The following is a 15998-nucleotide window of genomic DNA, read 5'->3' as shown; positions in this document are numbered from 1 at the left end:
TTAAACCCAGGTGTATCAATCGGTTTTTTAGTGCTAGTTACTGAGTTTGGGCTGAGCTCATCTCTCAAGGATTTGCTCTTTCTGAATGTAACCTGCGGGTTGGGGTTTAAGTGTGATTTCAGATGTTGATCTGTCAAAAGCACATGCCAGTGTTTCATGAGAATCTTTTTCACATCTCCAGCTTGGCCTGAGAAAGTAGTGATGAATCTGATATTAGACTCTATGTCGTTGGTCTTGTTAGTGTCTAAAAGGTCTTTCCTTTCTTTGGTATTCACCCTTTTCACAGCTCCCTGTATGGTTTTCTGATTGTACCCACGTTCTTTGAAGCGTTTGATCATGGTCTCCTGTTCCTTTTCAAATGCTTCATTAGTGCTACAGTTGCGCTTGGCATGTAGTAATTCCCCATAGGGGATACTATCTATGAGGTTTCTGGGGTGAGCACTCCTCGCATTTAGTAGACTGTTGCCTGCTGTCATTTTCCTATAGAGACTGGTGGTTATTGCAGTCCCTTGGATCTCAACACTAATGTCAAGGAATTCTATCTTGGATTTGTGTATATGCTCAGTAAATCTGAGATTAATAGCATTGTTGTTCAGCTCGCACACGAATCTTTTCACTGATTCTTCCGTGCCATCCCAGATCACAAAGATGTCGTCGATGTACCTCAGCCACAGGACAACATTGGTGTTGAAATTGGCGACCTCGCTGGACACCTGCTCCTCCCACCACCCCATGAAGAGGTTGGCATAACTGGGGGCGAAGCAGGTGCCCATCGCCGTGCCCTGTGACTGTCGGTACATCAACTCATCAAAGATAAAAAAATTGTGATGCAGACAAAATTCGATGAGTTCAAGCAACATTTTGGAGTGTTCTAGATATGCAATGGATCTAGATTTTAAGAAGTGTTCCACTGCTTGTATGCCTGTGCTGTGTTTTATGCATGTATATAAACTGTTTACATCAAGGGTAACCAGGATGTAAGTAGGCTCCCAGACAATACCCTCAATGCTCTTCAAAAAATGCGTTGTGTCCTTAAGGTATGTGGGTAAGGCTGTTACAAAGGGTCTCAGATAATAATCAATGTATTGAGAGGTTTTTTCGAGTAGTGAACCCATTGACGATACAATCGGTCTCCCTGGTGGATTAGTGGCATTTTTATGCACTTTAGGGAGAAGGTATAGAATAGGGATTCTGGGATGATCACATTTGAGAAATACATATTCATCCCAGGTTAGCAGACCCTTTTCTTTGAAGTCATATAGCATACTTTCAAATAAACCTTTGGTTTCTCTGAACTCAGCAAATGAACTTACATCATAACAGTTTTTGTCTTCTAGCTGTCTACGCCCTTCTGCCAAATAGTTACTCTTGTCAAGAACAACCACATTGCCCCCCTTATCCGCATAGCGAATAACTATATTTACATCTTCTTTGAGGCTAACGATTGCACTGTGCTGTTCAAAAGACATTCTTTTTACTATTAGGCATACGCTCATGTCTCAGTTTTGTTCAGGTCTTGCAAAACACCTTTTTCAAACACTTCCACTGCCTCACATGCAATTTGGGGAATAAACTTAGATTTTACTTTGAAATTACTCCCCGGATTCTCATAGATATTAACATCATTATTATACAAAAAATCACTACTGTCAACAGTGCCAGAAGAAATAATTTCCACTAGTCCAATGTCATTCAAATCCAAATAACTTTCAGGACTGGTTCCCACCATTGGTGGGGGCTTGGGAGGATGTGTTTCGAACGACTTTTTTAGTTTTAATTTCCTTGCGAAATAAAACAAGTCAATTCTAGTTTGCGCATAGTCTAAATTATTACTGGGGCAAAAAGATAATCCTAGAGAAAGAACCTCATGTTCATGTACAGTTAACGGTCTAGTAGATAAATTGCTTACCGTCATAGTTGTGTCTTGCTGCCCCTTGTTTCCATTCCCATGGGCTGTTTTGCGGCGTTGTTGCCTGATTTTTGCTTTTTTGTTCCTTTCGGTCTTCCTCGAATCCCTTTGCCTCGTCCTTTTTGGTTTCCTTGGTCCTGTTGTTGATCTGTCCGTCCCTGATTTATCACTTGAAACTGCAATAAAAAACGCTTCCTTATTTCCTCCTGATCATCCACAGCACTTTGATTTAGACCTGTAGTGGTAAGGTCTTGCAGACTTCCATCTGAAACATCGCTTTCTACTGGTTCTGCTTGTGCCGTTGTTGAAGCATTTTTAGCCATTTTAGATTTGTCGTACAAGTGATCGTATCTTCGGTGAAAGGTAAGAGTGCGACCCGCCTGGTAATCTTTGTAGTCCCTTAGGAATTAGCGTTGCTTTTTCGCTGTTATTTCTTCCTCCAGTTTTTGCATCTTTGTTTCTAGATTCTTCGCGTATACATCAAAGGCCTCCTTGCCCATTATAGGAGTAATTTCCGCAATCAATACCTCAATCTGTTCGAAAGGTTTTTTCCGATCTTTAAGTGCATATTTGACCAGAATGCGCATCATTGTTGTGGAACAGGCCACTGAGTTGTTCGACCATTCATCTAGCATGTCTGGGTCTGGATCCTCAAAGGTGGGAACTGTGAAGATTCTCAGACCTCGCGGCACTCTTCCTGCATCAATGTACCGCTCCAGGGATTCTGCCTCCCACCATTTCCCAAGTTCTTTTTTGTACAGTTTCTCCAGTTTTGAAAGTAACGTTTGCAATTGAACCTCCTTGCTCATATTCACTGCTTGCGTTTTCGGATCATCCATTTTGCCACCTTGCATAAAGAACAGCTTGTCCGCTGCCGCTTTGCGTCTCGAATCCATTGCTGCCATGTATGTTATTCCACGCTCATGTAATTAAGCAAACTCCCGCTGATTTCAGAGGACGCCTCCCCCTTTGTAGAATCAGCCTCTATCTCTACTCAAAAGTGTCCCGTGTCAGCCCACCATCCGTAACTGCACGTACTCCTAGAGCACCGCCACAGTCCTACCCCCGCAAGAAATTGCCCAATAGTGCGAGCGTCACAGGACGTTATAGTTAGGAATTAGCATTTAAAAAACCTTTGAAATTCACTGAAAAAACCATAGGTTTCACACCAGTTATAGTTAGCCGGTCATTTTACTCATACAAAACCATTGAAATTCCCCCGTTATAGTTAGTTGTACTCACTATAACTCGCGCGCCCGCAATCCACTGCTGATGATGTCACATATTACATCATTCATGACATGGTCAGTGACATCACTGATCACATCGCTGATGACATCTCAATTTCTAAGGTTTTTTAAATGCTAATTTCTAACTATAACATGTGTCAAACCTATTGTTTTTTCAATGAATTTGCAAGGTTTTTAAGATGCTGATTTGTTACTATAACGTATGTTAAACCTATGGTTTTTTCAGTGAATTTGTAAGGTTTTTAAAATACTAATTTCTAACTATATCAGGTCTGAAACATATGTTTTTTTCAGTGAATTTCCAAAGTTTTTAACATGCTAATTTCAGTATTTTTTTTCACAAACTTCCTTTGTATATAGTAATATGCAATGGCATAGCTAATTTTTAAGATTTGGTTAAAGTTGAACAGTATAGTCTACATCTTTAATCAACAATAAACACTCAAATTTGTTATTTTCATTTTTTTGTGTGATTTTTTTCAACGTGCGCGCACCCGCAAATGTATTTAAAAAAAATGTTTTTGGGGCCTTTGGGGTCCTTCAGGGACCCCATGAGAAGGCCTAGGGGGTCAGGGAGTCTCTACCCTGCCCCCTTTTCACGTTCTCCACTATTGTTTTTGAGTGACTTCTGCCTCGAGGGTGCGCGCAACGTGCGCGCCCGCACGTTTTTTTTTTAAAAGGGATTTTTTTGCCCCTCGGGGTCCTTCAGGGACCCCCTGAGAAGGCCTAGGGGGTCAAGGAGTCTCTTCCCTGCTTCCTTTTCCCGTTTTTAAACTTTTACGAAAATCGGGCAAAACACCATTTTCATGTGATGGTTGCGCACCCGTGCGTGCGCCACGTAAAGTCATGTGACTTGAAAACAATACTTTTGATTGGTTTATAGTAGTTTCTGTTCCAGAATTTTCAAAAAACACACCCACTTCCCTCACTATCGCTTCACTTTCTTTGGAGGAGGAGCTCTGGTTGTTTTTTCCAGCCTCAGAGTTTTCTTCAAAGATTTCTACAGAAAAGATGGCAGAGAGACAGCAGGCACTGGATTCCTCCTCTTCAGAATCTGATGTGGACATGGCACAACAACAGCCACCTTCCAAGAAGAAGCAGGACTCATTTATTTGGAAGTTCTTCAGCTTTCCTGAGGGGCAAAAAAAGGTGAATGCACCCAAAGTAACTTGTAGTCAAGTCAATCAGCTTTATTTCGATAGTAAAAGTATCATAAAAGCATTACATAAAAACAATACAATAAAACCATGTTACTTAAAATGCAATAACTATCAGATAAAAAGATACACTTTCCAATAAGTTAGATAAGAAGGTCCAATACATGACCGCAATTAAACAATACATTTTAGCCTTTTACATCTGATTGACCAGGCCCAGCCCAGGTATTTGGCCATACCACAAACATACAGTGGCCGGGTGTCCGACCTCAAAATTCGCGATGCGACAATGTGGTGTCTGGTACCCAGCTCCCTGCATACGGGTTTAAGCCACAAAGACCTAGGAGAGTTGTAGGCCGGGCATTCGAATAAAAAGTGAGCCACTGACTCCACTCTAAGGGAACAAAATATACAAAAAGGAGAAGTTTGTGCAGGAATGTTCCAGCGGGCAGTCAATTCTCTCAGAGGAAGTAAGCCCAACCTAAAATTAAAATACAATGCACGGTCGAGGGATTTGGAAATCAAGTCCATAAAGGGTTCGTATAGGGGGACATCCTTGATCCTGAGTAACTCAATGGATGTCCTGCTGAGCTTGGGGTTTGAGTCTAGTTTGCTAGCTACCCATTGCCAATACATGGATTAAAGAACTTGTTTGGGGGGAGCGCTCCTGGATACCCAAGCATCTTCAAGACCCAAGTTTTCAAGCAGTGATTTAACATTGGTAAGCCACCCAATTTTAGACCACCCGGGCATTGACAATCTCTCCATTAGCCCTTCTGCATAGCTAGCGAGTTCGGGAACTCTCCATAGTCGAGCCCACAATAAAAGCGGGCGCAATTTGGCCTGGTCACCTATTGAACGACAACCCATATCCAGCAACAATGGGAGCGTAGGGATGCTCTGGGGAAGGGACATTAGGTGCTTCCACCTCGATGAGAAGGATAACGGGTCACTTGTGTCACAAAAGCCCAAAACAGGGGATGATGTCGGTCCCAACCTTTCTGCAGGGTGGGTAGAGTAAAGAGATGAAAAATGATCGTACCATGCTTGCTCGGTGATGTTACATGTGATAAGAGTACAATCTGGCCTGTTCCTGGTACTTACCACGTTCCAGAAACCTCCAGCATCCCTCCTTGCACTAGCAGCCTTTAGGTCGCACCAGAACTTGTCGTCCCAATGCCTCCTAGCTTCCCTGATGGCAAGTCTGTAGTTCTTCCTGGTGGACCGAATCAACGCGGGATCTTTTAGCTTAACAGCCTTCACCAGGGCAGTTTTTATCATCCGACACTTTTTAGTAAACCACCCCGGATTTCTGGGCCACCCTATCATAAGAATCCCTACTTGGTTTAGTGAGTAGGCTTCCCAGGGCTTCGACGGTGTTACAAAAGAGGCCAAGAACCTCAGACGGGGCTAAAGTGGAGGAGTCCAGCCTGGATACTGTCTCTTCAATCAAGGCCCCTAAATGTTGCGCCAGCCCATCGTCAAGGGCAACCGCGCGCCATTTGAGGCGCCTTACCCCGTTCGATGGACAAACCTCTAACGTTATTCTTGTACTCTCTGTCACACTGTGCTATCAAGGGGAACCCACCAAAAAAATATTCTTTTAGTATACATACTATGTTGCGTCATGTTAAAAATAAACACCCTCACCAATATGCACAGGCTGCAACAAGAGCTCTCGCAACGCAAGTTCCACCTGCTCTTCCCAGTACTTCATCCGGAGCACCATCAGCATCTCCTTCAACATCTGCATTAGATGTCCGCCCTCTTTTGAGCAAAGTCCATATGAGATGCAATTTGTGCTATGAAATACTTTGTTATTGAGAGCAGAGTCTCAATCTGATCGAAAACTGGATTAGGCAGCACCAATGCTCCAGAAAGTAATTTTTATTAACCACATGCGTGCGAGCGGAATTCTGCTCGCATGCTCAGATTTTCATAATCCCATTATTCATGACGAGCTGGGCTCGGCATCAGCGTGCGAGGAGGCTACGCCATGACGAGCCCAGCTCGTCATGAGCCTGGAAGGGGTTAATTTGATTTACTTTGTTCCTGTTGAGCAGTTTTTTGTTTCCTGTTTTTTTTTGTACAAAAAACACAAAAATATAAAAATTCAAAAAAGAAAAAAAATTATAAAATTGTTTAAAAACTGAAAAAAGTTATTTTCAGAACCAACCTCACTTCTCAAAGAAGAGCTATATCTTTTATATACTGTGTCATACTTTTTTTGAATGAATGTGTAGTGTATAAATGAATGACTGAAATGACAGAGTGAAAAGGAGGAAAGGATTGATGGAATGAGTGAGGAAAGGGTAGTATGGTGAGTGAGGAAAGGGGAGTCAAAGAGTGACTGAAACAAGGGGACTAAGGGTAGGGGAGTGAGGTGGGTGGAGAGAAAGAGTAAGGGAAGGGCAGTAAGGAAAGAAAAGTGAGAGAGGAGGAGTGAGAAAACGGGAGCATGGAACAGAGACAGAGAAGGGGGTAAGAGATGAAAAGGGAAAAGTAGAGCAGAGTGAAGGGAGTGAAGGTAAGAGAAGTTGACTGATGGTGAGGGAAGGGGTATGAGGGTGAGGGAAGGGGGGTAATGGAAAGTGAGAGATGGGAAGTGAGGGAGTGAGAAGTGGAGTGAGGGGTTGGAGGACCTTAGAAAAGGGGAGTAAGAGAAGGAGAGCGAGGGGGAGTGAGGAAAAAGGGAATGGGAAAGTGAAAGGGTGAAAAATACAGACAGGAGAAAGTGGAGTGGGGAAGGGTAGTGACGGTGAGTGAAGGGCAGTGAAACTTAGGGAATGTGTATGAGGGTGAGGGAAGGAAATGAGAGAGAAGGAAGGAGATTAAGAGAGAGGAAAGGGGACTGAGGGATAAAGTAGGAGTGAAGGAAACAGAAAGAGAAAGACCGGAAAGTTGAGGGAGAGAAAGAGAGTGAGAGAGAAAGAGAGGCAGAGCAAGTGACTGAGAGGGAGTAACTCTCAAACTTATTTAACTGTCTTTTTTTGTTGTTTTTTTTCCACGGTGCGCGCACTGTGTGCGTACCTCGCCATTTTTGGCCTTCTGGGTCCTTCAGGGACCCCCTGAGAAGGCCTAGGGGGTCAGAGAGAATCTACCCTGCTCCCTTTTCATGTTCTCCACTTTCATTTTTCACTCTCTTCTGAAACTACACAAAATGGCGGCTGACGGGTGCAAGCACCGTGCGCGCACCTCGCGATTTAAAAAAAAAAAAAAAAAATTCTTTTGGCCTTCGGGATCCTTCAGGGTCCCCCTGAGAAAGCCTAGGGGGTAAGGGACTCTCTAACCTGCCCCCTTTTCATGTTCTTCACTTTTATTTTGCCCTCTTTTCAGCCTCACACTGACAAAATGGCGGCCAACTCTTCCTGGTTACTTCCGAATAGAATGTTCACAGACGTCTAACAGCAAATCAGAATTCCGCTCGCACACACCCGATGCGCACACGGTGCGCGCTAATAGATATATATATTTTTTCAAATTCGATTTTTCTCAACAACTACTGGAGGTATTTACACCATTTAAACAAAAGGGCGATCTGCGAATCAGACTACCATTTTGCCAAATTTCATGTAATTACATTCAGCCGTTCGGGCTGTAGCCGTGTCTAATCGTCCTATGGGAAATAACATGGGGAAAACACGTTTTGGGACCCCCCTTTTTTCTCAGCCCCTGCTTCACAAATCCCCCCCAAAACTTTCAGGGAAGGGGCGGAGCGGAGCGGGCCATGTTATCTGAGAAATTCACGAAGATTCGTCCACCGGCGCCAAAGTTATTCCAAATAGAATGTTGTGGATTTCCTATGGAAACTAGGTCCTAACTATAACTACCTACTGGCGACCGCCAGTAGTGTGTGTGTATATATATATATATATATATATATATATATGTTCCAATGAATGACTCCTTCCAGCAATCCCTCGCGTCTCAAAAGGTGGCTCGAATCCGGCGGAGCAGCCGGAATAAATATCACAACAAAAACGGAGTACCATCGAGCGCTCAGCTTGAATTACCACAAAAGTCCAGGTTCTATGCCAAAGAAAAGAGGTTTATTACACTCATAAACCTTTGCAACGCTTTTCGCACTTCCAAAGCACTTCTTCACACAAAGTTCTGTTGAAGATTATCGTGCCTTATGGACACAAACATTTCCCGGTAATCAGAAAACATAGAAAGTGGACTGTTCGCGTGTCGGCCATGTTTAAGTAACACAACAGTGAAAAGTAAACATTTGTCACGACCAAAATACATTCAGATTAAAAAATAACTCCAAATTGTATAACCATGACACATAAATCGATATTTGTACCCTCATTCTAAGGCGCAGTTAATAATCAGTTTAATAGTGCATGTTTGTTCGGGTCGATATCGGCACAAACCACCGGGGTGCATTCTGGTACCGGTAGTTAGAAATACAGGCTGCACATGAATACCACTGTAAATCAAGATCTGTGCAGCCTCAGGAACATGCTGTGCATAGCGTGTAAAGATGTATTGGGACAGAATCAAGGCTTGTATTTTAAGTGTTAAATCACAGCTCAACAGACTAGTGGCAGATTAGTGCCAAGTCCAGAAATATCAGTTCACAAGTGACCCATAGCGAGTCACTACTTGAGCGACTGGCAGCTATTGGATGCCAAGTCAAACTGTGTATGTTCAAGTCCTAGTGGGTTGAATATGTTATGGTGTAATCGCTATTTAGTGTGTTTATAATATTGATTCATCGCTCAACATCGCTGAATAGCATTCTCCCGTTGCTATCTGATGTAAGTTATGTGTCTAAATAAATATCATAACAAAGAAAGTCCATCTCCTAAAAAGGTCCATATCATAACAACACCTCATTAACCTCATGTAATCCAAAACACAAAGTCCAATCGTGCAAATATACACAGTGCTCCAGTTAAAATCATAAAAATGTACATTACATCTTATGGAAGATCAGAGATGAATCATGGAGAAAGGATTAGGATGTCTCTTGTCACAGGCCTGCGGCAAGGTCCCTCCCTTCCTTCCTATGAGAGAGCGAGAGAGATAGACAGAAGAATATATGGAGTAGGGGTTATCTCATCATAAATACATTGTTTATACAGCAATATAGAACCATTACAGTCTATTCTACATGTAAATGTCTAACCATTTCTTCGTCCATATTATGTCCCTTCGGGTAGCGTGTAAATAGATTGATAATATACTTGGATTCTCGTTGTCTAATTTTAAGATACGATTCCCATCCCTGGGACCCAGTGTCACCTGTTCTACAATAAAATAGGACAATTTAGTGGGATCAGAGAAATGATGACTCTCAAAATGACGGGCTACGGGGTACTGTTTGTCGTTTTTGTTTATGGCTCTCAGATGTTCTAAAATTCTCTTTTTGGCCATATGCTTCGTACTCCCTACGTATTTGAGGTCACAGGGACACACCTGTACGTAGATTACAAACATGCTTGTACACGTGAAAAATTGTTTGATTTCCATCATCTTATTGGAGCTCGGACACCAATATTCTTTTACCATGTGGCTGTTGTTACAGGCTTTACAGTGCCCACATGGATAGAATCCACATAGGTCAATACCTCTTTTTACATTCATACTGCTTATGTCGTTATGCACTAGCAGATCTTTAAGATTCTTCCCTCGTCTGCATGTGATACTCGGTCTTTCCGGTAAACCAGATCCTATGATGGGGTCCCCCTTCACTATGTTCCAGTTTTTGACAAGAATCTTACGGATCATATCAGAGTTTCCATTGTAATTCAAGATGATGCGAGTCTCAGTTTCTTCGCTATCATCCCAACGTTGGGATTCAATGTTGTTCAGTAAGGTTTCACGTTTGATCTGTTTGACCTTGTCACTCGCTCTCTTGATAACCCACTTAAGGTATCCTCGGGCTTCAAATCATTTGGACATGATTTTTTCTTCCAAGAGATAGTCAGTTTCAGAGCTACAGTTCCTTTTGGCTCGGAGTAGCTCACCATATGGAATGCTTCATTTCAGATTTTCCGGGTGGCTATTCAGTCCATGTAGGACTGAGGCTATTGCCTGCCGTACTTTTGCGGTACAAAACCGTGTATATGCTGTTTTCTCTAATCTGTACTTTGGTGTCCGGGTAATCAACCTCCTTATCACTTACATTACAGGTCATAGAGATATTGAGACTATTGTTATTCAGTTTGGTTATGAAGTCTAAGGCTTGATCTTTCGTGCCTTTCCAGACGACAAAAATGTCGTCTATATAACCTAGCCAAACCTTCACCCTTGGTAGGTCCTCAATCAATCTGATGTCGTTTTGTATATCATTTTCCCATGCCCTCATAAACAAATTGGCAAAACTCGCGGCAAAACACGTTCCCATTGCAGTGCCATGCAACTGTACAAAGATTTCATCATTGAAAAGGAAAAAATTGTTAGTCAAACAATGCATCATCATGTCAAGGATCATGGTTGTATGATCCAAAAAACAGAGTTTCCTTTTCTTTAAAAATCTAGCACATGCTTCCGTTCCTTGTTGATGTTCTATCGACGTATAAAGGGAATTCACGTCCATTGTAATTAAAAGACAATCATTATCCCATGTTAAGTTCTTCAATTTGTCTAGGAAGTCTTTAGTATCCCTTACATATGAGGGTAACGCGATCACAAAGTCTCTCAAGAAATGATCCACATACCGGGAAACGTTTTCCAATATGCTTCCATTAGATGAAATTATCGGTCTTCCAGGGGGATCTATTCTACATTTGTGGATCTTGGGTAGTAGGTATAAAATGGGCACAATAGGATGATCTCTTTTGAGGAAACAGTACTCCTCCCACTCAATAAGTCCTCTATCCTTCCATTCGCCTAACTTATCCCATATCTCATTGATACTGAGATTGTATTCAGTTCTATTGGATCTTTTGTATGTCTTGTTACATCCTAATTGTCGATTGGCTTCTTTTATATAAAGTTCTCTTGGTAAAATTACAATGTCACCGCCTTTGTCGGCGGGTCTGATTAGCACACTTTCATCTGCTGCTAATTCACCCATTGCGGTTTTTTGCGCCAAGGTCAGATTGTGTTTGAACTTTTTCATTTTTTTAGGCCAATTCTTACTTCTCAGTTCCAATAATTAATTCCCCACAACATCCTGAAAAGTGTCGATGTTGTCATGGTTCATCTTAGGCATGAAAGTGGATTTCATGCAGAAGTCAGTACAGGCCGATAGATCTTGCCTTATTTCCATCACATCTAGGATGCGTCGTGCTTCAGAGTTTTCATTTCGGTCATCATTCTCCTTTCCCAATACATCCAATGCCATCATGGCATCGATATCCCCTATAATCAGTTCGTCACTGTGGATTCCTCTATTGGTAGAGGTTTGAGATTTGTTTTTTGTAGGTTTCAATTTGTGCCATTTCTTCAGCTTCAATTTCCTACAGAATCTGAAGATGTCAATTTTGTTGTCGGCAAAACTCATGGGTGTAGTGGGGCAAAAGGACAAACCTAAACATAATGTTCTTTTATCCTTATCACTTATCTCTTTCATTGATAAGTTAACTATGGTTTGGTTTACCTGTTCATCATCCATAGATATTTCCTCTTGGTTTGAGCTTTTTTGTATCCCACTTGCTCTTGTCCTTTGCCTCTGCTGTTTTCTCCTCTGTTTGAGTTTTTGTGATAATTCAAGCTGAGCGCTCAATGGTACTCCGTTTTTTGTTGTGATATTTATATATATATATATTGATATATATATATATCGTAAAGGTCGGCAAACGCCGACCAACGCAATGACTCCTCCACTAATATCCAGACACAATAAACAATATTTTGGTCGCCATTTTGTTTTACCCTGGTGGGGTTAATCACGGGGCAACATACACCCAAAATGTTTTATTTGCTCTGGGCCGATTTCTCAATGGGGGCCAGCCCCTCCTCCCCTCCCCTGTGGTAGCAAGCCTCAGCCAGGCCTACTAGTGCAAGGGATCGCCCTTCTCTGCTTAGAGTCCTTAGACCAAAAATAAGAAGTTGGCACAGAAACTGGAATAGAAAAGACAGAGTTTATTAAACCTCATGAGGTGGAACTACATTCACACAACACCCTTCGGTATAGTATGAGGTAGCACACTGACTAGAAGGAGCTTGGTCCTTTTATACCCACATGAAGTGAAATGTGAATGAATTGAAGGCGGTACAAGACACAGAGTGTTGGTTTCAAATACATATAAGGTCATACAGAGAGTGTGCTAGCAACAAGTGGGAAGGTCTGATAGTTAGCTAATTCTGGTGGACACATATTGACTGTTACAAATTTGAGACAGCTGCATGCTCAACTGAGCATGTGCAAAGCAGAAGAGGATAAATATATCTTGTCTCTAGGCAGATTTCAAGAGCAGTTAACAGGAAGGTAGGACAGAACACATGGCAAAAAAAATGGCCTACAGGAATACCAAATGGATTCCGTAAACGGACAAGATAGTCTCTAAATACAAGATGTCTTCTGCTAATGCTTAACATAATCATAATCATAATCATAATCAAACAGAGAGTCCTTGGTGTCTAGTGGTTTCCTGTTTGTGGATCGCAGATTGATCTTGATCCACTAGCTGGAAACTGGTTGAGGAAGACATCCTTGGAAAGGGGACAATCAACTTTCCAAGGATGTCTCCCTCAACCCTGAGGAGGCTGTTTTCGACCTAAATACCCCACTGCAGTGGAGAGAACACTCACCTACTGCTCCTCTTTGCTCTGGTGGGGAATTTGTGATGTCAGTGCACCGCATGGACAAAGTGATTCCACATAAAAAAAAGAAAAAAGTCTGAGCATCGGAGGCTTCCTTTATGCCCTCCCCATTGTTGACCGATAGATGCACCGAGGATTGTGCGTGTTTCAGCCGGCGGCGACGCCTTCACTAATGGGGTTAAATGTAGAGTGAGATAGAGTTCCAGGTGGTAGTGGAAGAGCCATAAAAGGATTGCTTTAGGCCTTTAGAAGTTCAACGTTTTGGGGTTTCCAAGACGCAAGTTCTCACTCGTGGAAAGTCTTGAGCTGCCAGAAATGTTCAGTTTATTAGCTAGTATGGCGTGTGTTCTGTGAGATGTTTTACTTCTTTCATGATGAGCTTGAGGGTCAGAATTCTTTTTTTGCAAACATAAAAAGTTAAGGCATGCATTGTATGTTGTTTTAGGTGAGCAAAGCTCTTTTACTGCAGTATGTCTGAACAAGGCTAGATGGCTTATGTAGGGGCAGATTGGACTACTGTAATGCCATTCTATCATTATATCCTGTATCTTTGCTGTAGTGTACTCACGTAATTGCAGAAAATGAGGATGTATTACCTGCACGTCACCTACAAAACATCAAGAAGAATCGCATCCCCATTGTAGGCGTTGATTTCATCATGAATTTAGCAAATAAGATGACTGGCTCCTGTGGAGAAGTTCTTTCTGAAAAGCTGGATACCGTATCTGTATCCACAGCCACCAAGAACAAGACCACTACCCAAGGTAAGAGTATCCTAATTATCAGAATATATATTAGATATAGCAGTTTTCTAAACTTCGCTTTTAATTAATTGAGACGTAATGGATTTTGCAAATCTAGACGTAGGTATTGAGAGAAAACAAGCATAGGGCTGCACGTTTTTGGTTATTTTGTGAAACATCAGTGAGCAAAATGTGATCTTTTTCTTTAACTTTCTTCAGAGAATATGTCTTGGTCTTGTGTACTGTTATATTTGATTTTTTAGATTGGTAAATGCAGCAATAATTAGAAAATAGGGCCGTTTTTGCACATGGTGCTTTATTTTGAGTTTGATGAATGGGATAATTTGTCACAAACGTGTCAGATATCCTGTCCCCCGTATTATAGGTGTTTTATAGCCTATGGCAGTTGTAATACAGTGGATGGGATATCCATCACATTTTGACGAGTATCCCTTCTGCCACAATCTACATAAGGCCATTCTTTGTATCATCCTTGTCACTACCACCAGTCACAAAACGATCCACATTTTTTTGGGGAATAAAATAGGCTCTCAATTTCTATATCTTTTATTTATATTGTCTGGTAGTTTAATATTACTTGTAGTCTGGGTCAAGAAGGTAAGAATTTCCCAAAATGCTGATTGCATGTCTATCTGGTTGGGGAGATGCCTAATCCTGCAAAATTGTACTTTTAGGTATATTTTTATTTGTGTTTGCTATTGTATCTTCACTATTAGACATTCCTAATTACAGTTACACAAAGGATTTTAACATAAATGTGGAGTCCACTAACAAATAAATTGGTTTGAATATTGTTTTGTAAAGCGCACTACTACCTGGCATGACTATCCTGTTGCTAGGTTTACAGAACAAATGGAAGAAGAAGGGGAGTTAGCGGGGAAAAAGAAGTGCTTTGAGAGACTTACGAAAAACAAGAAAGTTATCTTGTTTATGGAGAAACTACTTAAGATGATTTCACTGTTTTAGAGCCATATGGGAGAAGGAGCAACCTTGCATTCTAGAATAACGTTAGTTAGGAATAACAGCCAGATAGAGATTGAGGGAATATAGTGGTTGATCCGTTTTTGAAGATAAAGTGGTCCATAAGAGTAGTAAGCATGGTAGCAAAAGTAGAGCACCGTAAACAAAGCCAACATAGCAATAGAAAGCCAATAGAGTTTGCAAGTTAAGCAGTGAAAACATGACGAGGAAGGATATAAATGAAACAAACTACCAACTTGTGCACCATATGTTATTGATAAAGGAAATAGTTACGAAGACTGTAACAGAAAGGGTTGCTGCCATCCAGGAGATAGGATATTGTATTATACCTTAGTTTTTCTAAACTCAAAAGGAAGTAAGAACATACTTTTGTTAAGTCTGATGTAAAAGAAGCAGTTCTTGGAAAACTTTGAAAATCTATAGGGCAAAGGTGAGATCTGAGTTAAAAGTGACCTCTATATTACAGACTGAATTGGAAGGAGTAAGAGTTGGCCAAATAACAATAGGGTCACCAGGGTGAAGACCAGAGTGAGGAGAAGTACCTTAGTTGTGTCTCAGTTGAGCTTTAACCTGTTAGTTTTCAACTGGAATAAAACTTCAGAGAGACAAGCTTGGGGACTGGATTGACCCTCTTGAGGATTGGCATCAAGTATGAGCAAAATCTGGTTATCATTTTTGTTCAGAGCAAATTTGAGGCCATTAGGCATGATAAGAAACCTATATGTTTAACAAGTTAGTGCTCAACCAGGAACCTTGTGAAATGCCACAGACAAGTTTTAAAGTTCAACTGAAAAGTGTAGGGGTAAGCTGCCTGAGTGAGAGAGGAAAGATATGAAGAGAACCATTCCAAAGCTTGGTCACAGATGCCACGCTGAGTAAGACGAGACATAAGCAGAGGATGAGATAGTTTCAAAAGCTGCAAACAAGTCCAAGAATCAGGGTAGCAGAATCCCCTTGGTCAGTGATCATGGGAGCAGCGCAGATTCTGTAGTGTGGATATGTAGAAAATCTGATTGCAAGAAGTAAAGCCATAGGTAAGACTCTTGGTAAGGAGAGTTGTCACTTGATGTGTTTTCCAGCATTTTAGCAGGTTTGAGCAACATAGGAATAGCACAATATTTGCTAACAATTGCAGAATCAGCAGAGAGCTTTCTTAAAAGGGGAACCATTATTGCAGATTACCAGGCAAATGGAATGATGGCAGAATCAATGGAAA

The 15998-nt window shown here is 41.5% G+C and overlaps 1 protein-coding gene across 3 annotated transcripts in view; it reads left to right on the top strand.

Annotated features, from left to right (window-relative positions):
- PARP4 (poly(ADP-ribose) polymerase family member 4) overlaps window positions 1-15998 on the top strand; it is a 1988214-nt gene that overhangs the window by 155955 nt on the left and 1816261 nt on the right. For all 3 annotated transcript variants that reach the window (XM_086935217.1, XM_086935220.1, XM_086935219.1), the window contains exon 4: window positions 13597-13801. In XM_086935217.1, coding sequence (XP_086791343.1) covers window positions 13597-13801 — 205 coding nt within the window. The remainder of the gene's footprint in view (window positions 1-13596; window positions 13802-15998) is intronic.

This window comes from Lissotriton vulgaris, chromosome 8, assembly GCF_964263255.1.
Source record: "Lissotriton vulgaris chromosome 8, aLisVul1.2, whole genome shotgun sequence".
NCBI lineage: Eukaryota > Metazoa > Chordata > Amphibia > Caudata > Salamandridae > Lissotriton > Lissotriton vulgaris.
This window is presented reverse-complemented; position numbering and strand designations above follow the sequence as displayed.